Source organism: Prunus dulcis, chromosome 7, assembly GCF_902201215.1.
Source record: "Prunus dulcis chromosome 7, ALMONDv2, whole genome shotgun sequence".
Classification (NCBI taxonomy): Eukaryota; Viridiplantae; Streptophyta; class Magnoliopsida; order Rosales; family Rosaceae; genus Prunus; species Prunus dulcis.
In genome coordinates this window covers 14,388,125-14,412,947 of record NC_047656.1, presented here as the reverse complement: position 1 = coordinate 14,412,947, position 24,823 = coordinate 14,388,125, and the positions used below count along the sequence as shown (strand labels likewise).

General features: G+C 37.1%; 3 protein-coding genes and 1 long non-coding RNA gene across 6 annotated transcripts; 3 read left to right on the top strand and 1 right to left on the bottom strand.

Moving 5' to 3' along the window:
- Positions 1–3,638, top strand: LOC117636188 (probable disease resistance protein At5g66900). Its single transcript, XM_034370686.1, has 5 exons — positions 1–1,005; positions 1,224–1,627; positions 1,755–2,116; positions 2,262–2,473; positions 2,588–3,638. The coding sequence occupies exons 1-5, from the start codon at positions 363–365 to the stop codon at positions 3,427–3,429; spliced, it is 2,463 nt and encodes an 820-aa protein (XP_034226577.1). The 5' UTR covers positions 1–362; the 3' UTR covers positions 3,430–3,638.
- A 3,688-nt stretch (positions 3,639–7,326) lies between these two features.
- On the top strand, positions 7,327–11,003 carry LOC117636180 (probable disease resistance protein At5g66890). Of its 2 annotated transcripts, none has more exons than XM_034370677.1 (6): positions 7,327–7,413; positions 7,542–8,224; positions 8,377–8,780; positions 9,191–9,552; positions 9,698–9,906; positions 10,049–11,003. In XM_034370677.1, exons 2-6 carry the CDS (start codon positions 7,603–7,605, stop codon positions 10,903–10,905), a joined length of 2,454 nt encoding a protein of 817 aa, XP_034226568.1. In that variant the 5' UTR covers positions 7,327–7,413; positions 7,542–7,602; the 3' UTR covers positions 10,906–11,003. The 2 variants fall into 2 exon arrangements, with proteins under 2 accessions (XP_034226568.1, XP_034226569.1); XM_034370678.1 differs by having other exon boundaries at positions 7,392–7,413; positions 7,616–8,224.
- A 6,333-nt stretch (positions 11,004–17,336) lies between these two features.
- LOC117636187 lies at positions 17,337–20,336 on the bottom strand. Its single transcript, XR_004587008.1, has 2 exons — positions 20,198–20,336; positions 17,337–17,763 (listed from the first exon to the last, which is right to left on the bottom strand). It is a non-coding gene; the product is annotated as an uncharacterized LOC117636187 (long non-coding RNA).
- A 761-nt stretch (positions 20,337–21,097) lies between these two features.
- Positions 21,098–24,749, top strand: LOC117636183 (probable disease resistance protein At5g66900). Of its 2 annotated transcripts, XM_034370682.1 has the most exons (6): positions 21,098–21,172; positions 21,347–21,955; positions 22,123–22,526; positions 22,928–23,289; positions 23,434–23,642; positions 23,774–24,749. In XM_034370682.1, exons 2-6 carry the CDS (start codon positions 21,379–21,381, stop codon positions 24,613–24,615), a joined length of 2,394 nt encoding a protein of 797 aa, XP_034226573.1. In that variant the 5' UTR covers positions 21,098–21,172; positions 21,347–21,378; the 3' UTR covers positions 24,616–24,749. The 2 variants fall into 2 exon arrangements, with proteins under 2 accessions (XP_034226573.1, XP_034226572.1); XM_034370681.1 differs by having other exon boundaries at positions 21,114–21,955.
- Positions 24,750–24,823: the final 74 nt, after the last annotated feature.

Sequence of the window (24,823 nt, the reverse complement as noted above, 5' to 3'; positions counted from 1 at the left end):
TTTAAAGTTATCCTCACAGAAGTACAATCTCTGGTTGACCACTACCTGCAATTTCTGGGAAGTTAGTTTTCTCCCCATGAAAGTTTCCTAGGAACGTTGATGCAATTGCCCGTTTAACTCAACCAGTCAATAGAAATTTCCACCGAGCTTCGTAGATCAGTAACATCATTTCTGAAATTCTTCTTTATCTTATCTTGCATATGAGCCAATAAAGAAAGAGAAAGCTGAGCTTTGTATTTCCTGCTTTTGAGTCTCTGGTTTACTCTGTTTCTTGGGTTCTGAACTTATTGGCTTCCAAGTTTAGAGGTAACTTGAACAAGTTGTCTGATTTTGGTGTTGGGTTTTGTTGCTAAGGATCAAGAATGGGAGGACCAGATTTTGGAGGGGCTGGTATAGGAGCACTGTTTAATATGTTGTATGATGGCCTCAAGGAGCTGATCGGCAAGAATGTCATATATAAAACTCTCCTCAAAGCCATCATATCGAGGTTAGACATTTTACACCCATTGATCAAAGAAATAGCAAAATACAACAAGGATTTGGATCTCCCAGATAAGGAACTAGAAAATCTGAAAGTAGGGATGGAGAAGGGCATAGAGCTGGTCCACAAGTGCTCAAAGATTCGTGCTTGGAACATCTATAAAAAGTACAAATATGCCAACAAACTTCTTGATTGGAACGAATCTCTTCTAGGGCTTTTAGATATGCTGAATGTGCAGGGCATAAGGGATGTGAAGGGGAGCTCGGTTTCGGTGAGGAACATAGAGAAGGTGGTCAGCCGAATTGAATCAAGTTTGGTGTTACAATATCAAGATGAGACTGAAGTTTGGGGTGCACCACCTGAACTGCCGGCGCTTGTAGTTGGGTTGGATTTTCCTTTGAAGGAGTTGAAGAGGAAGCTTCTTAATCTTAAAGATGGGGTGTCAATGCTTGTTCTGACCGCTTCTGGAGGATGTGGCAAGACCACTTTGGCAACAGCATTTTGTCAGGATCAGGAAGTCAAAGGTATCTTTTATTCCTTCTCAATTGTGAGCTTTGATCAAGAGCTGGCCTTATATACACACATATTTGCTAGGAACATGTTTTCTTGAGAAAATTGCCACACACATTTCGTACTCTTTGGATATACTAGGACTGCAATTATATATGTTTAATCTTTGTACAACCATAGACAGATTTGAAAGAGACCTTAATGACAGCATTCCTATATTTTCTTTGGATAGATACATTCGGGGACAATATCTTCTTTGTCACTGTTTCAAGCAACCCCAACTTGGAACGTATTGTTCAAGAACTTCATCTACGCAGGGGTTCCAAAGTACCTACTCTCGGAAACGAAATAAATGCAGTTAAGTGGCTGCACCATTTTCTCAAGGAACAAGGACAAAATCCTTTACTGTTGGTCCTGGATGATGTTTGGTCTGGATCAGAATCCCTTCTGGAGAAGTTTGATCAATTTAAAATGCCAAATTACAAGCTTTTGGTGACATCAAGGTCTGAGTTTCGGGGATTTGGCTCTCCATATTCTTTACAGTCATTGGATTATCACAATGCAATGAAACTTTTTCATCATTCAGCATCCTTGGGAGATAAGAGCTCTCTTATTCCACAAGATCTTTCAAGACAGGTACTTTTTACTTGCAATGCACATTTTTAGCTATTTACAAATTTTCCCATCTTCATAAAATCATTGAGATGATTTTCAGAGACCTGAATTTTGGTATGTGACTTCATTGTCAAAAATTGAACTGCAGATGGTAGAGCGTTGTAAGGGATTTCCACTTGCCATTAAAGTGCTTGGGAGATCACTTTGCGGGCAGCCTATAGAGATCTGGAAAAAGAGAGTAATTGAATGGACTAGAGGTTCTACTGTTCATGATTCAGAGGCTGAATTGCTTCTTTGTCTCCAAAGCAGCTTAGAAGCATTGGATAAAGAAATGGCTATCATAAAGGAATGTTTCTTAGACCTGGGTTCATTTCCTGAAGACCAAAGAATCCCTGCTGCTGCCCTCATTGATATATGGGAAGAGTTATATGATCTAGATGAAGACACAGAGTGCATTGCAAACCTCTACGAGCTCACCAAGCGAAGTCTCGCTAATGTTGTAGTCACAAGGTGTGCCTGCTTCTATTTTTCTCTTATATGATATCTTCACTCTATTTTTCCTATTCACCACTTGTTGCTGCTGCTAAGATCTTGTTATTGCAATATGTTATCTGAAGAAATCTCTTTTAAGTAACTTAGTTTTGATCATCACTAGGAAGGAAAATATGGAAGGGGATGAGTACTACAATGAACACTTTGTTACCCAACATGATATTCTTAGAGAGCTAGCCATCTACTACTCAAAACTAGAACCAGCAGAACAGAGAACAAGACTGATTATAGACATGCGAGGAAACAAACTTCCCAAGTGGTGGAGAGAACAGAAGCATCCATTGATGAAGGCTCGCCTGTTATCTATCTCAACAGGTTGTCCCATCTCTCTCTTTAGCAATTACGCATACATGCAGACATTAAACTTTTTAGTAGTTTGGTATTATTTCATCCCACACTCACATCAATTAGCATGTTGTTACTTTGCAGACGGTGTATTTTCAGGAAAATGGCACAACATGCAAGTACCAGAAGTTGAGGTTCTAGTCTTGAATTTCCAGACAGAGAACTATGCCTTACCCGAATCTGTGGAGAACATGGATAAATTGAAGGCTTTAGTAGTCACAAATTATGGTTTCTTACCAGCTGAGTTAAGTAACTTTCAACTTCTGAGCTCGTTATCAAATTTGAAGAGAATCAGATTAGAACGCATCTCAATCCTTTCCATAACCAAGAACCCCATAGAATTGAAGAGTCTGCAGAAGATATCCTTGTTCATGTGCAATATCGGTCAAGCTTTCAGCAACTGCTCCATCCCAATCTCATCAGCATTCCCGAATATAGAGGAAATGAACATTGACTATTGCCATGATTTGGTGGAATTGCCTGCCGAGCTCTGTGGTCTTAGTCAACTAAAGAAGCTCAGTGTCACCAATTGTCATAAGCTATCTGCCTTGCCTGAAGAGATTGGAAAGTTGACCAAGTTAGAAGTGTTGAGGCTAAAATCCTGTACAGACCTAGTAAAACTTCCAGGCTCGATGAAGAGCCTCAAAAAGTTAGACTTTCTTGACATATCTGATTGCTTCAGCATTAGGGAGTTGCCTGAAGACATTGGTGACATAAGCAATTTAAGAAAGATCAACATGAGACAGTGCTTAAGGTTGGAAGAGCTACCTCTATCTGTATTGGATCTTGAGCAGTTAAAGGAAGTGATCTGTGATGAAGAGACAAAATATTTATGGGAATCTTTCTCATCTCACCTGAACAACGTAAGCATAAATGTGGCCAAAGAAAATATCAATCTTAATTGGCTCCACCACACTCAAATCTGACACCTGTAGTTTCTTAATGATTGTCTGCAACCTATGTGTGATTTGTTTTTCATTGTTTTCCTATTTTCCCTGTATTTTTTTTTTTTTCAATGTTTTCCTTCTGTTTTTGTAAATAGAATGAGATATTGCAGGTAAAATAATGAATATTGTCAAATTTAGGGATTGAATATTGAGCACTGCGATGAATTGGTCTCGAACTATGTTCTTCATCAAATAGAGTTTGATTTGTCACGTTCAAAATTATCCCTAAAATAATCTTCTTCTAGATACATACTTGATCAACTTAGAATTGAACTTTTCTTGTTCAAGCACGTAATAGTTGAAACAAGAAATAACATAATCAAATAACTTTTCTTGCTCCAAATGTAATCCAAATAAATAATCGTACATTAAAAAGGATATAATTTCTTGTGTGAACCAATGAAGTTATGTAATCCAAACTTGTAATACAAAAGAAATTTATTAAACCACGTTGATGTTTTCGTGCGTCTTCTAAGAAAACAAAAGGAAACTATATTGTGTCCTGCCCGCACATAGTTCTTAGCTCAATTCAATTACGAATGAAATTCTTTGGTTCAACATATGATACATGTAAACAAGATAATCCACACACGACAAAGTTTGAATATTGCATTCATACGAGTCGATTTTTGAACATCTAGCTAAATAAAGAGGACTATTATTAGATTAAAGAAAACAAAAGGAAACTATATTTTGTCCTCCTGACATGTAATTCTTAGCTCAATCACAATTCACAATAATAAAGTTAATGCATTTTCGCATGAAATTCTTCGTTCAACATATGATACATGCAAACAAGATAATTCACACACGACAAAGTCTAAATGTTGCATTCATATGAGTCGATTTTTGAACATCTAGCTAAATAAAGAAGACTATTATTAGATTAAAGAAAACAAAAGGAAACTATATTGTGTCCTCCTGACATGTAATTCTTAGCTCAATCACAATTCACAATAATAAAGTTAATGCAATTTCGCATGAATTCTTCGTTCGACATATGATACACGCAAACAAGATAATTCACACACAACAAAATCTGAATGTTGTATTCATATGAGTTAGTCTTTGAATGTGTAGCTAAACAAAGAAGACTATTATTAGATAAAGAAAACAAAATTAGGAAACTATATCGTGTCTTCCCAACACGTAATTCTTAGCGCAATCACTCTAATAAAGTTGGAACAATTTCGCATGAAATTCTTTGTTCGACATATGATACACGCAAACAAGATAATCCACACACGACAAAGTCTGAATGTTGCATTCATATGAGTCGATTTTTGAACATCTAGCTAAATAAAGAGGACGATTATTAGATTAAAGAAAACAAAAGGAAACTATGTTGTGTCCTCCTGACATGTAATTCTTAGCTCAATCACAATTCACAATAATAAAGTTAATGCAATTTCGCATGAATTCTTCGTTCGACATATGATACACGCAAACAAGATAATTCACACACAACAAAATCTGAATGTTGTATTCATATGAGTTAGTCTTTGAATGTGTAGCTAAACAAAGAAGACTATTATTAGATAAAGAAAACAAAATTAGGAAACTATATCGTGTCTTCCCAACACGTAATTCTTAGCGCAATCACTCTAATAAAGTTGGAACAATTTCGCATGAAATTCTTTGTTCGACATATGATACACGCAAACAAGATAATCCACACACGACAAAGTCTGAATGTTGCATTCATATGAGTCGATTTTTGAACATCTAGCTAAATAAAGAGGACGATTATTAGATTAAAGAAAACAAAAGGAAACTATGTTGTGTCCTCCTGACATGTAATTCTTAGCTCAATCACAATTCACAATAATAAAGTTAATGCAATTTCGCATGAAATTCTTCGTTCGACGAATGATACACACAAACAAGATAATCCACACACGACAAAATCTGAATGTTGTATTCATATGAGTCAGTCTTTGAATGTGTAGCTGAATAAAGAAGACTAAGACTATTATTAGATTAAAGAAAACAAAATTAGGAAACTATATCGTGTCTTCCCAACACGTAATTCTTAGCGCAATCACTCTAATAAAGTTGAAGCAATTTCGCATGAAATTCTTTGTTCGACATATGATAAACACAAACAAGATAATCCACCCACGACAAAGTTTGAAGGTTGCATTCATATTAGTCGGTCTTTGAACGTCTAGCTAAATATTATTAGATTAAGGGAAACAATAGGACACTATATCGTGTCCTCTCCGCACGTAATTCTTAGCTCAATCACAATAGTAAAGTAGGAGCAATTTCGCATGAAATTCTTCGGTTGGATGTATTATACTAGTAAACAAGATATTCCACCCACCACAAAGTCTGAATGTTGCATTCCTATGAATTGGTCTTTAAATGTCTAGCAAAACAAAGATAACTATTATTAGATTAAAGACTAGTTATGTAAGAATGTTCGTTGCGCCTAACTATTTAAGAAATAAAAGAAATTTCCTGAATTATCCTTTTACTTTTTCTTTATCATTTTTTTCGAAAGACAAAGGTTTGTTGTCATGCGTTTTACCAAAACGTCGAATAACTTACCCTTTTTTTGTTTTTAAAGAAATAGCACCTGTTTATAAAGATTTTCTTGAAAAAAAATAAAAATAAAGAGCATGTGGGTTATGCACTTCATCAACCGAAGGGTCGTAGCATCCACGTATTTTGATATTATTGAAATAATAAAAAATAATAAAAAGTCTTTTTGGCAACTTTCGTTGACGGCTCCTGGTATTTGCTTGGTTAGATAGTGTCACAGTGTCGCTATCGTAATTGGCCCCGTCAAGGGTGGGTCAAGGGTCGTTCAACAGAGAATTCCAAACAAATAACTTTTATTTTGTTCGCCGGAAACAATTTTACCTCAGGAAAATGCAGTAAACCAACTGTGCAATACTTTGACACTTTCCTTAAGAAATTTTCCAAACTTTGTGTATTTTCAAGGGAAATTTAACATCTGAGCGCACTAGGGTTGAATGATTTTAGATATCAACGTTCTACAGAAGATATCAAAGTCATCTCTACCATTCAAGCTTTCAGCAATTGTTCAATGATTTCATCCTAATTTCAGACGCATTGTCAAATTTAGAGAAATTGAATATTGAGCATTGCGATGAATTGGTCTCAAACTACGTTCTTCATCAAATAAAGTTTGATTTGTCATGTTCAAAATTATCCTTGAATATGTCTCAAGTAAATTTGGAGCAATTTCGCATGAAATTCTTCAGTTGGACGTGTGATGCACGTAAACAAGATAATTCACCCACGATAAAATCTGAATGTTGCATTCATATGAGTGGGTCTTTCAACATTTAAATAAATAAAAATAACTATTATTAGATTAAAGACTATAGTTATGTTAGAGTGCTCATTACACCTAGCTATTTAAGAAATAATAAAAATGTCCTGAATTATCATCATTTATTCGAAAGACAAAAGTATGTCGGAGTGCTAATTGCGCCAAGCTATTCAACCCTTTGCTTTTTCCTTATCATTTCTTGGAAAGACAAAAGTATGTTCTTCACTTATAAGAAAAGTCAAAGTTGTTGGTTAGTTACTTTATCATTTACTCCACCGCGTGTACGTTGTACGTTTGTTCTTCTTAAGGATTTTATACGTTTTACTGGTGAGGTGACGCAGACTTTTACCAAAACGAGGAATAACTTACCCTTTTTTTGTTTTTAAAGAAATAGCATCTTTTTATAAAGATTTTTTGAATTAAAAAAAAGAAAAAGAAGAGAGCATTTGGTATTTGCAACTTTCCTTGACGGCTCGTGGTATTTGCTGGGCTAGTTCATTTGACAATCGGCATCAACTCGTACTTTATTAATACGCTGAACTAAAACAGAGAAATTGCAAACAACGTAACTTATTTTGTTCTCCACGAACCGTTTTATCTCAAGAAACAGTTTTTCATATTTCTGTTCTGTCTTGCACCATCGGCGTCACTAACAACAAGTAAGATAAGATTGAGTTTTGCATTGTTGGGCTTTTGCGCTAATGTTAATTTATTGATTTCTTTGATCCCAAGTTACGTCAACTTATTGCATTTTTTTTCTTTTTTTTTCTTCTTCTTCTTATCTTAGGCTTTGGATTGAAACCTAATAGAAGTTGTCTGATTTTAGCTTTGGATATTGCTTTATACTTATGGCATTGGCAGTAGGCGTGGGTGCTCTAAGAGCAGCATTTCAAATGCTGCTTGATGCGGTTATAGCAGTGAAGGCAGAGACTACCATGTTTAAGCCTCTCCTTGGAAATATCAAATCCACACTAGACGCTTTACAGCCAATGATAGAAGACATAGAAAAATATAACCCAAAGGAGGGGCTAGAAAATTATGCAATGCAAATGGAGGAGGGGGTAAATCTTGTTCGCAAGTGCAGCAAGGTTGGTGTGTGGAGCTGCTGCAGGAAATATAGATACACCAAAAAACTTGATGAATTGGATAGATGTCTTCAAAGACTAGTGGATGTGTTGAAAGTGCAGGGCATAAGGGATGTCAGGGAGACCTTGGTTTCATTAAGGAACATAGAGACGGTGCTGCATCGTATCGAAGGGAACTTAGTGACGCAAAATCAGTCTGAAAAAATCAATGGTTGGTCTGCTGTGCCTGAACCTCCACCGGTTACAGTCGGGTTGGATGTGCCAGTGAAGGAGTTGAAGGTAAAGCTTCTTAAGGATCATGTGTCCATGCTTGTGCTGACTGCTGCTGGTGGATGTGGGAAAACCACATTGGCAAAAAAGTTTTGTCAAGATCAGGAAGTAAAAGGTATCTCACTCTACTTTTTTTTTTTTGAACTTCTTTTTCAGTCTAGTAATAGTGATATGGAAGGATGAAAGTATCATTGCTCATATTTACACAATTGGAGACATATTTAAATGAGCTTCTAGTGACACCTTTCTTATATCTTATTTGGATAGATAAATTCAAGGACAACATCTTCTTTGTCACTCTTTCCAAGAAGCCCAACTTGGACCTTATTGTACATGAACTATATCAACGGAAGGGTTCCCAGGTGCCTGCTTTCCAAAACGAAGTAATTGCGGTTAACTGGTTGCAACAATTTCTGAAGGAAACAGGACAAAGTCCTTTACTGTTAGTCCTGGATGATGTTTGGTCAGGATCGGAGTCCCTTCTTGAGAAGTTTGATCAATTCAAAATGTCAAATTACAAAGTTCTGGTCACGTCAAGATTTGCATTTCCAAGATTTGGTTCTCCATATCATTTGGAATCATTGAATGATGCAGATGCAATGGCTCTTTTTCGTCATTCAGCATCCTTGGATGATAAGACCTCTTATGCTCGGGAAGACCTTTCAAGAAAGGTAATTTCTTTGTCCGCAAAGCACAATATGCTTATTTATGTGTCACAGACAAGGGTCAAGAGATTACGTTTGCTTTTCATATAATTACATATATATAAGGGTTTTTCTCTCTACAGGACGTCCGTCTTTTATATACAAAATTCATCTTTTGTTAAAAGGATGGACGTTCGGCTCTGAGAATTCCTACATATATATACGTGTGTGTGTGTGTGTTTGTAAAACAACCATTTATTCATGAGTGAATAGTGAACACTTCCATTTACCATATCTACCTGCAAAAGATTATACGTTCATTTTAAGTAGACAATTACTTAAACCATTTTGTCATCTTCATGAAACCAATTTAGACACTACTGTTTTGGGCCTGCACTCAAATATTGATCGACTTCATTTGGAAAAATTGACTGCAGATAGTAGAGCTCTGTAAGGGATTTCCACTTGCCATTACAGAGGTTGGAAGATCACTTCGCGGCCAGCCTATAGAGATCTGGCGAAAAAAAGTAATGGAATGGTCTAAAGGTTCTTCTATACTTGCATCTAACAGTGATTTGCTTGCTTGCCTCCAAAGCAGCTTAGATGCCTTGGATAAAGAAAAACCTATCCTCAAGGAATGTTTCCTAGACTTTTGCTCATTTCCTAAAGATCAAAGGATCTCTGCTGCCACCCTCATAGATATGTGGGCTGAGTTATATGGGCTAGACGAACCTAGTCTGTCCATTGCAAACCTCTATGAACTAACCACCCAGAGTTTAGCTAATCTTGTAGACATAAGGTATGTAGGATTCCATGTTCCTCTTGTCTGCTACTATCACTCCACTTTTTCCCTTATATTCACGACTCACTGCTTCTCATAATTTTCTGTTCCAATATTTATGTTGAAGAAATCTCTCATGAGAAAATTATTATTGAACATCCAGGAATGAGAGGGAGGCGGATGGCTATTACACTGAACACTTTGTTACTCAGCATGATATGCTTAGAGAGTTGGCTATCCATCAGGCGAGCCAGGAACCAATAGGACAGAGAAAAAGACTAACTATAGACATACGTGGAGACAATCTTCCTAACTGGCTGACAGAGGCAAAGCATCAGCTCATGCAGGCTCGACTATTATCTATCTCAACTGGTTGTCCCATCCTTCTCTCTCTATAGTAAAAACGCATACGCACAAATGTTCACATATTCGCACACACATACACTCGTATGCGCGCCAGTAGTACTTCCGCACATTTCCCACACTCACACCTTATAGCATGTTTTCTTTGCAGATGGAGCGTTCTCAAAAAAATGGCCAAACATGCAACTACCAAAATTAGAGGTTCTAGTTCTAAATTTTGAAACAAACAGCTACACCTTACCCGAATTTGTGAAGAAAATGGATAATTTAAAGGTTCTAATAGTCACAAATTACGGTTTCTTACCTTCGGAGTTAAATAATTTTCAACTACTTGGTTCGTCATCAAATCTGAAAAGAATTAGATTGGAACGCATTTCAATTCCTTCCATAAGCAAGAACCTCAAACAGTTGAAAAGTTTACAGAAGATATCTTTATTCATGTGTAGCATCGGTCAAGCTTTTGGTAAAGGTTCCATCCAAATTCTAGATGCATTGCCAAATCTAGCTGAAATGCACATAGATTATTGCCATGATCTGGTGGAATTGCCAGCCGAGCTTTGTGATCTTATTCGCCTTAAGAAGCTTAGCATCACTAACTGTCATAACTTATCCGCCTTGCCTGAAAAGATTGGAAAGCTAGTAAGTTTGGAAGTGTTGAGGCTTAGGTCATGTACAAACTTGTTAGAGTTGCCAGACTCGATTAGGAACCTTGAAAAGTTAAAGTTTCTCGACATATCCTATTGCTTGAGCATTAAGGAGTTCCCTGAACACATTGGTGAGATGTGCAGTTTAAAAAAGCTCAACATGAGACAATGCTCAAGATTGCAAGATCTGCCTGCATCAGTTTTGGACCTTGAACGGTTGAAGAATGTGATATGTGACGAAGAGACTGAAATTTTATGGGAACCCTTCTTACCCCTTCTCAAAAACATACACATAAAGGTGGTCAAAGAAGATATCAACCTAAATTGGCTCCACGAGCATCCATCTTGCATGGATTCTTCTTGATGTTTCCATGTTTTTCTAGCACATTCACAAGCATCCATCTTGAGATTCTTCTTGATGTTTCCATGTTTTTCTAGCACAAATGTGCAATACAGTCTCAATTTCGGTCTCGTATGATGTGGTTGTATGGGATGAAACATCAAAGTAATGTGGTCACTATCCTGCCGCATTTTTGTCAGATGATTCAAACTCAATTTATGCTCATTATCAAAGTTTTTCTGACATGACCCAACCCAAATTCCACTTTGGAATCCTTGTAGAACCCCATGCGTGTCCAACACCTAGCAGCTGTAGTGCACAAATGACCAAAATACCATTCTTTCCCTAATCCAAAAACTGCATTCTTACATGGTGAACTAGAAGAATAGGTGTACATGAATCTTCCACCAGGATATGGCGTCACTGGTGACACAAAGAACGTGTGCAGATTAAAAAAGGTGTTGTATGGCTTAACGCATTCTCCTCGGGCATGGTTTGGCAGATTTACTGCAGCCATGAAGAAGTTTTGTTGCCAACAAGCAAGGTCTTAAATATCGAGGGTTTCGGAAATATCGGTAGTTCAAAAACGCGGAAATATCGATGGAAATATCGGAAAAATATCGATATCGATAAAAATTGGATAAAAACCACGGAAATTGTGATAAATACATGGAAATTTTTAATGAAACTTTTAAAACAGTTTATTTAGTCAATCATCTATTATTTTAACACAAAAGATTGGAAGGAAATGCATTGCATAACATGTTTGAGCGATTTAAGTTGATTATCTTGCGAGCTGACAAACTCTGTGACTTAGAAAATCTAGAGTAATTAATGAAAGAAAATTAAACACCCTCTAGTAATTTATTTATCATTTTTACTACAATATTTTACACTTTATAAGTTGCATGGTAAGATGCATGAGTAACTTTATTTCACATTATGCACTGGACATCATGACATGGTACACGTTCTTATATTTATAATTTATCAAAAATTGAAAAATAATTAAAGAAGTAAACCAACTTGATTTGTCATGAAAATTAAGCACTTTACCATGCTATTAAAAAATAATAGTGAAGATTGAAAATTAACTAAGAACATAAATAAAGTTATCCAAAGAAGAATTAAATAGAAAATAAAGAAAATGATTATATTAAGTAATTATATATTTGATCAACAATATAGAACAATAAGTAATGATTTTATATTTTGAGAAGCAACTTGAAAGAGTTATAAATACTAGATTCGATAGATACTAATCACAAAGTGATGGCTAGCGTGGTGGCTAAGAGGCTTAGAGGTTGGAAGCGGGGGAGGGGTTCGAACCCATGTGCGCGACGTTCAAGCGAATTATTTCATTTTTGAAAGTTCATATCGCGATATTATCGATAATATTACGATATGTTGACCATTTGCAGCTGCCATTTGAACGAAAATATCGGCACCGAAATTATAACCCAAAACAAAATATCTCAAAATTAGTATTAATTTATTAGAGAAGAAAGACGATTTTGCCCTCGCATTATTTAATAGGGAAAAAGTTGACTTTTTGATCGAGAAAAAATTTGGCAATTCCACTTACGCCGTTGCGTAGAGCACGACGAAACGAGTCCGTAGACACGGAGTGGACTCAAATCGGAGTTGTAACGGAGAAAATATAGTCAAAATACCGCGAAGGGCAAAACGGTAATTTGGAAAAAAGTCAGATTTTTATCTCTTCTCTCTCTCTCTCTCTCTTCCCCACCAGTTTCTCTCTCCTCTCTCTCTCTCTCTCTCTCTCTCCTCCCTCCCGTCGCGCTAGCGACCTCCTCCCCTTCAGATCGAGACAGCGGCCACCACAGGCCGTCTCGATCTCCGGCGTGGGTACCATCGGAATTGTCACACTCTCGCCGTCACGCCACGACCCGTCGCCGCCCTTGCACATGTCGGAGCTCGCTGGAAACTGGAGGAAACCGCCGGTTTTGGGCGAAACTTTTCTCCTTTCGTTCTCCCTTTTTCATGCTCTAACGGATGGTTGGCTGGGTTTTGATCGATTTTAACTCTAGATCACTTGATTTTCGAATTGAAAATCGGCCGAACTTCGGCTGCCATGATCGGCCATTTCCGGCCACTTTTTGGGGTATGTCCAAGAACAAAAGTGACTCCAAATGGGGTGTTTTACCTAGGATAGAAGTTTGGAGTCTCGGTTTTGAGTTTTTCCGGCGACCCATTATCGCTTTGGACACCCAAGCTGCCGGCGCGTGTGGGTGAGGGTACAGCATCAATTCTGTATAGTTTTGCGATTCTCGTGTTGTCACGAGCGTGTAGGATTTCGCGGATCTCGATTTGGAGTCCGTTTGAGCCCCGAACGAATTTTCCATATTGCGCGATCCCGGGTTGTAGTGTCGTCGATCCGTCGGATCGCACTCAATTTCTGATATGTCGTTCTACATGATTTCAAGATCGTGTAGGATTCGACGGTTTGCGAATCGGAGTCCTGGATACTCCGAAATCGCGAACCCTGGGGCTAGGGTTTGGATTTTAAGCGATAAAGCAATTTTGGCTAATCCGACCGTCCGTCTCGGGCCAAACTCGCAGGATATGGGTCTTTCTCTGTGAGGAACCTCTAGAGAATCCCAGATTGGCCATCGGAGATCATGGACCCCACGGGGTTCCGGGTCGGCCGATCTGGTAGTTTATCGCTTAGTAAAGCTAGGCCGTTCTAATTGTCTGAAAAGCTAAAGTGGGCATATGAGTGACTTGAAAATGAGTGCACACATTTCTAGGAGCCGGGGGTCAGGGTTTTAATTTAATTCTTTTATTGAGCAGTTTTATTAATTTAATCTTCATGGTTAATCAGGCACCAGAGGCCAGACTGTGCCACAAGAGGGACCTTCAAAAGGTCCAGCTAGCTCGGACCAACAGTGAGTGGACTTTCTTTCATAAATGATTTTATATAAATAAGTTTATAAAATGAGTTTTTATAAATGAGTTTATCTGAATAAATTGATATTTGATCTTGAATAAGTTTTATTGCCTGTTTTCCGAGCAAGATTGTGCAGTAACATTTCTATAATTTCATGCTGCTTAATTACACATGCTAAAAGTTATAGAAACAGAGTTTGAGGTTTGAATCAAATGAGATAGTAGCATAATGTGAGATTACAGTTATTTATCAGATTTTCCTAAAGTTATTTATTTTTAAAAAAAAAACTAACACGTACCCATTTTTGGTGATTACCCACAGTTGGATCGATGTCTACGGACATCCAGTCTGATTTCAGTTTCGTCAGTGCACTTGACATTGCCTCACGAGTTTCGGGGACGCTCGGACCGTGAGTGCCAGGAATTGCGGCTCACCAGACTTGGTGTCCCGAGACCTGCCAGGATTTGCGGCTCGGCTGACTTTGTGTCCCCGAGACCTGCCAGGATTGTGGATCAGGCTGACTACAGTCCCCTGAATCCTGCCAGAGCGGCTCGAGTTGATTGTGTGTCATCGAGACCCGCCAGCGGATCATGCTGACCATAGTCCCCTGAATCCTGCCAGTTTGCGGCTCGGATAGACTGCGTGTCACCGAGACCTGCCGGGGGAATTGATGGATTTACAGGGGTACATCTAGGTGGTAGTTTTAAAGGAATTTGAGTACTTTTATGCTACCATTACTTTCAGTCATTTTATATAACAGTTTTCTCGATATACGTGCATGTTTTATATCTGTAAAGATACGTATACATACCTATGTTTTATCTAAATGCCTTGTATTTGAATACAGTCGAATTTTAGATTTATATATCGAATTATTTTTACAACGGGGGTTATTATATTTCTGAATTGTTTTAAGAACATTATTTTTGTCCACTCACACTTTCAACTTGTTTTTCGCCCCCAGGCAATAGAGGTGCGCAGGAATCCACCACCGGGCCACTCCTAGCTTCCACACCACCAAGACACGTAGGATTTTGTTGGAAAGTTCTTGAAATCTTGTAAATTTTTTAGAAATTGCTCTGATATCTGGTTGGAACTGAGAACCAGAGTCGAAAATTGTTTAGTTGAGTTATTCTGGCAGTTGGTGTGGAATTATTTGCTTGTTTAACAGGTGGAAGATTTTTGGGTTTGGACAAAATACAGGGGAGACTCTGCCGAATTTTCGGCAGAAGTCTAAGGAAAAATTTTAAATGTAATTGTAGCAGGAAGGGTAAAAAGGTCATTTGTGCCCGACAGTCGCCAAGTGTCGGACACGCACAGGACTTGGTTCGAATTCCAAAGTGGAATTGGGATCTGGTCCTGTCACATACTCTGTTCATTAAACATAAGGCTGGTAAGGTAACTCTTTTGATTATTTATGTTGATGATATGAGTGTGACTGGTGATGATATTGTAGAAATCGAGGAGTTGTAGAAGTGTTTAGCATATGAATTTGAGATGAAAGATTTGGTCAGTCTAAAATATTTTCTAGGTGTGGAAGCCACTCGATCTAAGCACAGCTTATTTCTTTCACAAAGGAAGTATGTCATGGACCTGTTAGCAGATACTTGGATGCTTGATTGTAAACCGACTGAGACACCTATTGTGGAGAATCATAAACTTGGGATTTATGTGGATCAGGTCCCAATTAACAAAGCGAGATACCAGAGGTTGGTTGGCAATTGATATATTTGTCACTAACACGTCCTTACATTGCCTATGTGGTGAGTGTTGCTAGTCATCAATTTATGCATTCACCTAGTAAGGATCATATGACTGTTGTGATGTGTATTCTGAGTTACTTTAAGTCTGCTTCTGGTAGAGGTTTATTATTTAGAAAACATGGTCGTTTAGACCTGGAAGGTTACACTGATGTAGATTATGCAAGAAATATTACAGATAGAGGTTCTACATCAAGTTACTTTACCTTTGTTGGTGGTAATCGGGTTACATGACGTAGCCAGAAACAAAATGTTGTATCTTGGTCTTCTACAGAGTCTGAATACAGAGGGATTGCCTCGGGGGTTTGTGAGATACTATGGTTGAGGTGGTTGCTTACTGAAATCGGGCTTAAGCAGAGTAGTGCTAGAAAGCTCCACTGTGATAATCAATCTGCATTTGAAATTGCAAATAATGCCGTGCAACATGATCGAACTAAGCATGTACAAGTTGATCGGCATTTCATTAAAGAGAAGATGGAGCATAAGCTAATTGCTATACCCTTTGTGCCTTCTTCAGAGCAGCTTGCAAATATGTTGACCCATGTCGTGTCAAAACGACGTTTCGAATACCAACTGGATGAGGAGTGATGGCGTGAGTCAACTGGTCTTATGAGGAATAGAATTATGTAATTATTGTATTTTATTATAGTTACCTAGTTTGTGTATATTTCCTATTTGTACTCGCTCTATATGTAGTATATATATCCCTCATTAAGAGAAGAATAAACATATAAATTTAAACCCTAATTACTTTTAAGTTTAGACTCCTGCTTATACTCTTTAAAACCATTTATCGCGAAAATAGTAGAATATACTAATGTTGATTGTCCTATTGTTGAATTGGATAACTCTCTTAAAAAAATTCTAGGTATACTGAAAAGAGTGCACGGAGAGTAATCAGCCTGAGAAGACTTCCTTTGCCTTCAAAATAAAATGCAGAATAGACCTGATAAGTTATTGTTCAAATACGCTTATTTGAAATCATTTTGCTCTCTTTGGTTTTTCTTTACTTTACTTTGGCTAGAGTCTCTTTTGTGTTGAAATAGGAAATAGCTTCAAACTTTTACCAGTCAATCAATTAAGAAGCTGTAACATAGCAGCTCATGGAAAGCTCTCTGCCTCCTTCGTTCTTGTTACAAATACAAATAATGAACTGTGGCATCATTGCAAGTTATTTGGCATTTTAATAGTTAACATGGACCTCATGGGAAATAAAAATGTTGCTGGACCTAAGATAAGCCTTGTATTTTTTTGGACCTATAGGACCGATTTAAGCACTTGTAATACAATTCGGACCTATTTTCTTAATTTTCTTTTTGGGCTATGTTGTTTTCTTCCATTCTTCGTTCAACTTGCTTTAAATTCAGCGAGTTATCCAATTCAATCCAATCCTAGTCCTAAATACCATACGAGACATAAGGGTTGAATAGTTCTTTCACATCAATTTCTCTCCACATTCACACACCATATAGCATATGGTTTGCAGTTGGATTGTCCTCAGCAAAGTGGCACAACAAGCATCTACCAAAAGCTAAGGTTCTAGTTCTGAATTTTCAGACAGAGAATTACCAAAGTTGGTGAAGATGTCCACGTTGAAGGTTCTAAATAGTCACAAATTATGGTTTCTTACAAGCTGACTTAAGTAAATTCAAGCTAATGAGTTCTTTACCTACTCTAAAGAGAATAATATTAGAGCGGATTTCAGTTCCATCCATAAGAAAAAACTCCATGTAATTGAAGAGTCCGCCCCAGGTTTCGTTATTCATGTATTACCAAGTTGCAGGTTCTAAAAAAATTAATCTTTCTTGACATATATAAATGTTTGAGCATTGAGGAATTGCCTCAAGACAATATTGTATCTTGCTCCATAGTTCAAGACATTGTTGGGGGTAAGCAGAAGCAAAGTAGCTAAATTCAATAAGAGATTAAACAAGGATTACAATCAGAGCTATGATTAGAGTTGTTGTACAAACGGCTTTTTCTATCAAACTCCTTACTTAAAAGATCAACTACATAAAACCCGTTGCACTTTGGGGGTTATTTCACGTTGGCACCCAAGTTTTGAAGACCCTGCAAACTCATACCCAAACTCACAGAAATCCTACATCCAAGCCCCTCCGTTAACAAGACCATTAAGAATTCTGTTAACTGCTGATGTGGTAAAAATTGGTCCCACTTTTTAAGTTGATGTTGCAAAAATGACCTCCACGTGTACTGAAAATTTAATTAAAAAAATTGTTTATTTTCTAATCAAAATATAAAAAATAATTAAATAATATAAAACTTAAGGGTTAACTACATAAAAGTACCCAACTTTTAGGGATCGTTTTAAATTAAGACTTAACCTTATAAGAACATCTCCAACCGATGTGTCAAAAGTGCCACATAGGCATTTAATGGCTAGAAATAACATCTCACATCACTCCAACCGATGTGTCAAAGCTAATGTGGAATGAAGGCTGGAGGTTGAGATGTTATTTTTGGCATCCCAAAAGCAAGATGTCAAATGAATATTTTATTATTTTTAAAAGATAGCTAGCTGTTACTTTCATTTATTATTTTTCTTTTTTAATTTTTTTTATCTTAAATGATTTGACTCTCACAATAATTATTTATTTGACATATCGGGTGGAATGTAAAACTATGTAAATGTCAAATTGCCACATCAGCCATCAAATTTAAATTTGATGTTTGATATTTGACATCTCCTTTGGAGATGCTCTAAATTTTTCATGGGCATACCTGAACTCACGGAAAACATTATTTATTATAAATACTGAGGCAATTTGCTCTCACCTAGCTCCAACACACACCTACGCATGCCTTTGAAAACATTTATCTCTATAATAAAGTCAAAGCAATTTCGCATGAAGTTCTTCGTTCGACGTATGATACATGCAAACAAGATAATCCACACACAGCAAAGTCTGACTGTTGCATTCATATGAGTCGGTCTTTGAACGTCTAGCTAATAAAGAAAACTATTATTAGATTAAAGAAAACAAAATTAGGAAACTATATTGTGTCCTCCCGACACGTAATTCTTAGCTAAATCACAATAATAAAGTTGGAGCAATTCACATGAATTCTTTGTTCGACATATGATACACGCAAACAAGATAATCCACCCACCACAAAGTTTGAAGGTCGCATTCATATGAGTTAGTCTTTGAACGTCTAGCTAAATATTATTAGATTAAGGGAAACAATAGGACACTATATCGTGTCCTCTCTGCACATAGTTCTTAGCTCAATCACAATAGTAAAGTTGGAGCAATTTCACATGAAATTCTTTGTTCGACATATGATACACGCAAACAAAATAATCAACCCACGACAAAGTTTGAAGGTTACATTCATATGAGTCAGTCTTTGAAAGTCTAACTAAATATTATTAGATTAAGGGAAACAATAGGACACTATATCGTGTCCTCTCTGCACATAGTTCTTAGCTCAATCACAATAGTAAAGTTGGAGCAATTTCACATGAAATTCTTTGTTCGACATATGATACACGCAAACAAAATAATCAACCCACGACAAAGTTTGAAGGTTACATTCATATGAGTCAGTCTTTGAAAGTCTAACTAAATATTATTAGATTAAGGGAAACAATAGGACACTATATCGTGTCCTCTCTGCACATAGTTCTTAGCTCAATCATAATGGTAAAGTTGGTGTAATTTAACATGAAAATCTTTGGTTGGATGTATTATACTGGTAAACAAGATATTCCACCCACCAGGAAGTCCGAATGTTGCATTCCTATGAATTGGGCTTTGAATGTCTAGCTAAACAAAGATAACTATCATTAAATTAAAGCCTAATTATGTAAGAGTGCTCGTTGCGCTAGCTATTTAAGAAATAAAAGAAATTTCCTGAATTATTAGTTCAACCTTTTGCTTTTTCTTTATAATTTCTTCGAAAGACAAAGGTTTGTTGTCACATTTAACAAAAGAAAAGTTGTTGGTTACTTACTTTATCATTTACTCCACCGCATGTACGTTTTTCTTCTTAAGGATTTTATACGTTTTACTGTTTGATGCATGAGTTTTACCAAAACGAGGAATAACTTACCCTTTTTTTGGTTTTAAAGAAATAGCATCTTGAATAAATAAAAATAAAGAGCATATGGCTTATTCACTTCACCAACCAAAAGCTCATAGCATCCACATAATTTGATGCTATTGAAATAAATAAATAAAATCTTTTTTGCAACTTTCGTTGACGGCTCCTGGTATTTGCTGGGTTAGTTTTATATCCGCACAGCAACAGAGAATTCCAAACAACATAACTTCTATAGGTAGCAAGCAAGAGCCCTACTTAGAACTTTGTAGCTCTGTGTTCTACTTTCAGCTATTAGTTCAACCTTAATTCAAATGTTTATCATTCTATCCATCAATTTGTTGATATTTTCTCATTCCAAACAAAAATTTCATGATCAAAACAATTCAAAATTAAAGACCCTAAAAAAAACCCAATTATAATCCGTCCAAAATTAACCAATAAAAAGCATAACTCTTATCAGATTAAGTTAACAACAAACAAACCCATAATCAAAACTTCAAAATCAAACCAAGAAATAGCATACTAAAGAGAGAGATAGAGAAGAAGAGTGGAAAGAAAGGAAGAGAGTTGAACAACTAACCTGAGTGAGTGAGAGCATAGAGCACAAGAAGAGAAAAGCAAAGCACAATGGAGCGCAGGGCCCGGACTCTCTAGTCTCATTTAACTTAAAGAAGTGCTTCACCAAACATGGGTTGTGGGGGTTATTTAAGGTAGTCTAGTCCAATGAGGCCTACCAAACAAGGCCGTAATGCATACGAAATGTGTTAATCTAATTTTATGTTTCAGTGCCTATTCTAAGAAAACAAAAGGAAACTATATTGTGTCCTCCCTGCACGTAATTATTAGCTCAATTACAACAGCAAAAGTTGGAGCAATTTCGCATGAAATTCTTTGGTTGGATACACGTAAACAAGATAATCCACCTACGAGAAAGTCCAAGTGTTGCATTCATATGAGTCGGTCTTTAAACATTTAGCTAAATAAAAATAACTATTATTAGATTAAAGACTAGTTATGTCTGAGTACTCATTAAACCTAGCTATTTAAAAAATAATAGAAATTTCCTGAATTATTAGTTCTTCTTTGATGCTTTTTCTTTATCATTTCTTCGAAAGACAAAAGTATGTTCTCCACCGCGTGTACGTTTGCTTTATAAGAAGAGTTAAAGTTGGTAACTTTATCCTTTTCTCCACCGCGTGACGCAGAGTTATACCTTTTTTGTTTTTAAAGAAATATCATCTTTTTATAAAGATTTCTTGAATAAAAAAAAGAAAAGAAAGCGCATTTGATGACGGCTGTTAGGTTTGAATGGTCTTTGCGAGTTTCGTAGACGGCTCGTGGTATTTGCTGGGCAAATTGAATTCAATAGCGTCCGTATCGTGATTGGCTGGGTCAAGGGTTGGTCAAATGTCGGTCAAGAGTCGTCCAACTTATTTATACCTTATTAACATTGGCACTGCAACCAAGAATTGCAAACAACATAACTTATTTATTTTCTTCTCCGGAAACAGTTTATCGGATTTCTTTCTCGCGCCATCGGCATCACTAACAACAAGTACGACAAGATTGGGTTCTTGCGCCAATGTTAAGTTATTGATTTCTTTGATCCCAAGTTACGTCAACTTTTGCTTTTTTTCTTCTTCTTCTTATCTTAGGCTTTGGATTGATAACAAATAGAAGTTGTCTGATTTTTGCATTGGATATTGCTTTATTCTTATGGCATTGGCAGTATGCGTGGGTGCTCTAAGAGCAGCATTTCAAATGCTGCTCGATGCGGTTATAGCAGTGAAGGCGGAAACTACCGTGTTTAAGCCTCACCTTGGAAATATCAAATCCACACTAGACTCCTTACAGCCAATGATCGAAGAGATAGAAAAATATAACTCAAAGGAGGGGCTAGAAAATTATACAATGCAAATGGAGGCGGGGGTAAATCTTGTTCGCAAGTGCAGCAAGGTTGGTGTGTGGAGGTGCTGCAGGAAATACAGATACACTAAAAAACTTGATGAATTGGATAGATGTATTCAAAGACTAGTGGATGTGTTGAAAGTGCAGGGCATAAGGGATGTCAGGGAGACCTTGGTTTCATTAAGGAACATAGAGACGGTGCTGCATCGTATCGAAGGGAACTTTGTGATGCAAAATCAGTCTGAAAAAATCAATGGTTGGCCTGCTGTGCCTGAACCTCCACCGGTTACAGTCGGGTTGGATGTGCCAGTGAAGGAATTGAAGATAAAGCTTCTTCGGGATGATGTGTCCATGCTTGTGCTGACTGCTGCTGGCGGATGTGGGAAAACCACATTGGCAAAAAAGTTTTGTCAAGATCAGGAAGTAAAAGGTATCTCAACCTACTCTTTTTTTAAACTCCTTTTTTTGTCTAGTAATAGTGATATGGAAGGATGAAAATATCAGCCGTGTAGATAGCATATTGCTCATATTTACACAATTTAGACATATTTAAATGAGCTTCTAGTGACACCTTTCTTATATCTTATTTGGATATAGATAAATTCAAGGACAATATCTTCTTTGTCACTCTTTCCAAGAAGCCCAACTTGGACCTTATTGTACATGAACTATATCAACGGAAGGGTTCTCAGGTGCCTGCTTTCCAAAACGAAGTAATTGCGGTTAACTGGTTGCAACTTTTTCTGAAGGAAACAGGACAAAGTCCTTTACTGATTGTCCTGGATGATGTTTGGTCAGGATCAGAGTCCCTTCTTGAGAAGTTTGATCAATTCAAAATGTCAAATTACAAAGTTTTGGTCACGTCAAGATTTGCATTTCCAAGATTTGGTTCTCCATATCATTTGGAATCATTGAATGATGCAGATGCAATGGCTCTTTTTCGTCATTCAGCATCCTTGGATGATAAGACCTCTTATGCTCGGGAAGACCTTTCAAGAAAGGTAATTTCTTTGTCCGCAAAGCACAATATGCTTATTTATGTGTCACAGACAAGGGTCAAGAGATTATGTTTGCTTTTCATATAATTACATATAAGGGTTTTTTTCTCTACAGGACGTCCGTCTTTTATATACAAAATTCATCTTTTGTTAAAAGATGGACGTTCGGCTCTGAGAATTCCTACATATATATGTGTGTGTGTGTGTTTGTAAACAACCATATATTCATGAGTGAATAGTGAACACTTCCATTTACCATATCTACCTGCAAAAGATTATACGTTCATTTTAAGTAGACAATTACTTAAACCATTTTGTCATCTTTATGAAACCAATTTAGACACACTTGTTTTGGGCCTGCAACTCAAATAATGATCGACTTCATTTGGGAAAATTGACTGCAGATAGTAGAGCTCTGTAAGGGATTTCCACTTGCCATTGCGGAGGTTGGAAGATCACTTCGCTGCCAGCCTATAGAGATTTGGCAAAAAAAAGTAATGGAATGGTCTAAAGGTTCTTCTATACTTGCATCTAACAGTGATTTGCTTGCTTGCCTCGAAAGCAGCTTAGATGCCTTGGATACAGAAAAACCTATCCTCAAGGAATGTTTCCTTGACCTGTGCTCATTTCCTAGAGACCAAAGGATCTCTGCTGCCAACCTCGTAGATATGTGGGCAGAGTTATATGGCCTAGATGAACCCAGTCTGTCCATCGCGAATCTCTACGAACTAACCACGCAGAGTTTAGCTAATCTTGTAGCCACAAGGTATGTAGGCTTCCTTGTTCCTCTTGTCTGCTACTATCACTCCACTATTTCCTTTATACTCACGACTCGCTGCTGCTCATAATTTTCTGTTCCAATATTTATATTGAAGAAATCTCTGATGAGCAATTATTACTGAACATCCAGGAATGAGAGAGAGCCGGATGGCTATTACACTGAATACTTTGTTACCCAACATGATATGCTTAGGGAGTTGGCTATTCATCAAGCGAGTCAAGACCCAATAGAACAGAGAAAAAGACTAATTATAAAGACATGTGGAGACAATCTTCCTATGTGGTTGGCAGAGCAAAAGCATCAGCCCCTCCAGGCTCGAATATTATCAATCTCAACTGGTTGTCCCATCTTTCTCTCTTTAGTAAATACACACACATGTACACAGACGCACACACGTACTACGCACTACAACTTGAATAATACTTTGGCGCATTTCCCACACTCACATCTTATATTATATTGTTTGCAGATGGAGCCTTCTCAAAAAAATGGCCAAACATGCAACTACCAAAAGCAGAGGTTCTAGTTCTAAATTTTGAAACCAACAGCTACGCCTTACCCGAATTTGTGAAGAAAATGGATAATTTAAAGGTTCTAATAGTCACAAATTACGGTTTCTTACCTTCTGAGTTAAATAATTTTCAATTACTTGGTTCCTCATCAAATCTGAAGAGCATTAGATTGGAACGCATTTCAATTCCTTCCATAAGCAAGAACCTCAAACAGTTGAAAAGTATACAGAAGATATCTTTATTCATGTGTAGCATCGGTCAAGCTTTTGGTAAAGGTTCCATCCAAATTCTAGATGCATTGCCAAATCTAGCCGAAATGCACATAGATTATTGCCATGATCTGGTGGAATTGCCCGCAGAGCTTTGTGATCTTATTTGCCTTAAGAAGCTTAGCATCACCAACTGTCATAACTTATCCGCCTTGCCTGAAAAGATTGGAAAGCTAGTCAGTTTGGAAGTGTTGAGGCTCAGGTCATGTACAGACTTGTTAGAGTTGCCAGGCTCGATTATGAACCTTAAAAAGTTAAACTTTCTCGACATATCCTATTGCTTGAGCATTAAGGAGTTGCCTGAACACATTGGTGAGATGTGCAGTTTAAAAAAGCTCAACATGAGACAATGCTCAAGATTGCGAGATCTGCCTGCATCAGTTTTGGACCTTGAGCAGTTGAAGAATGTGACATGTGATGAGGAGACAGAACTTTTATGGCAACCCTTCTTACCCCTTCTCAAAAACGTACACATAAAGGCGGTCAAAGAAGATATCAACCTAAATTGGCTCCACAAGCTTCCATCTTGAGATTTTTATTTTTTATTTTGTAAATAGTTGAGCTATTTCTTTAGTGTATGAACTAAATGTTCAATTGTGGGCTTTATTACAAACGTGTCTGCTCTTATGTGGTCGTCAATGGCCCCACTACTTTTGGTGTGGAATTGTTACTAAAGTTTCCTAAAAAGAACACTTATAATTTCCTGGCAAATTACTAAATGTGGTCCTACAGAGGGTT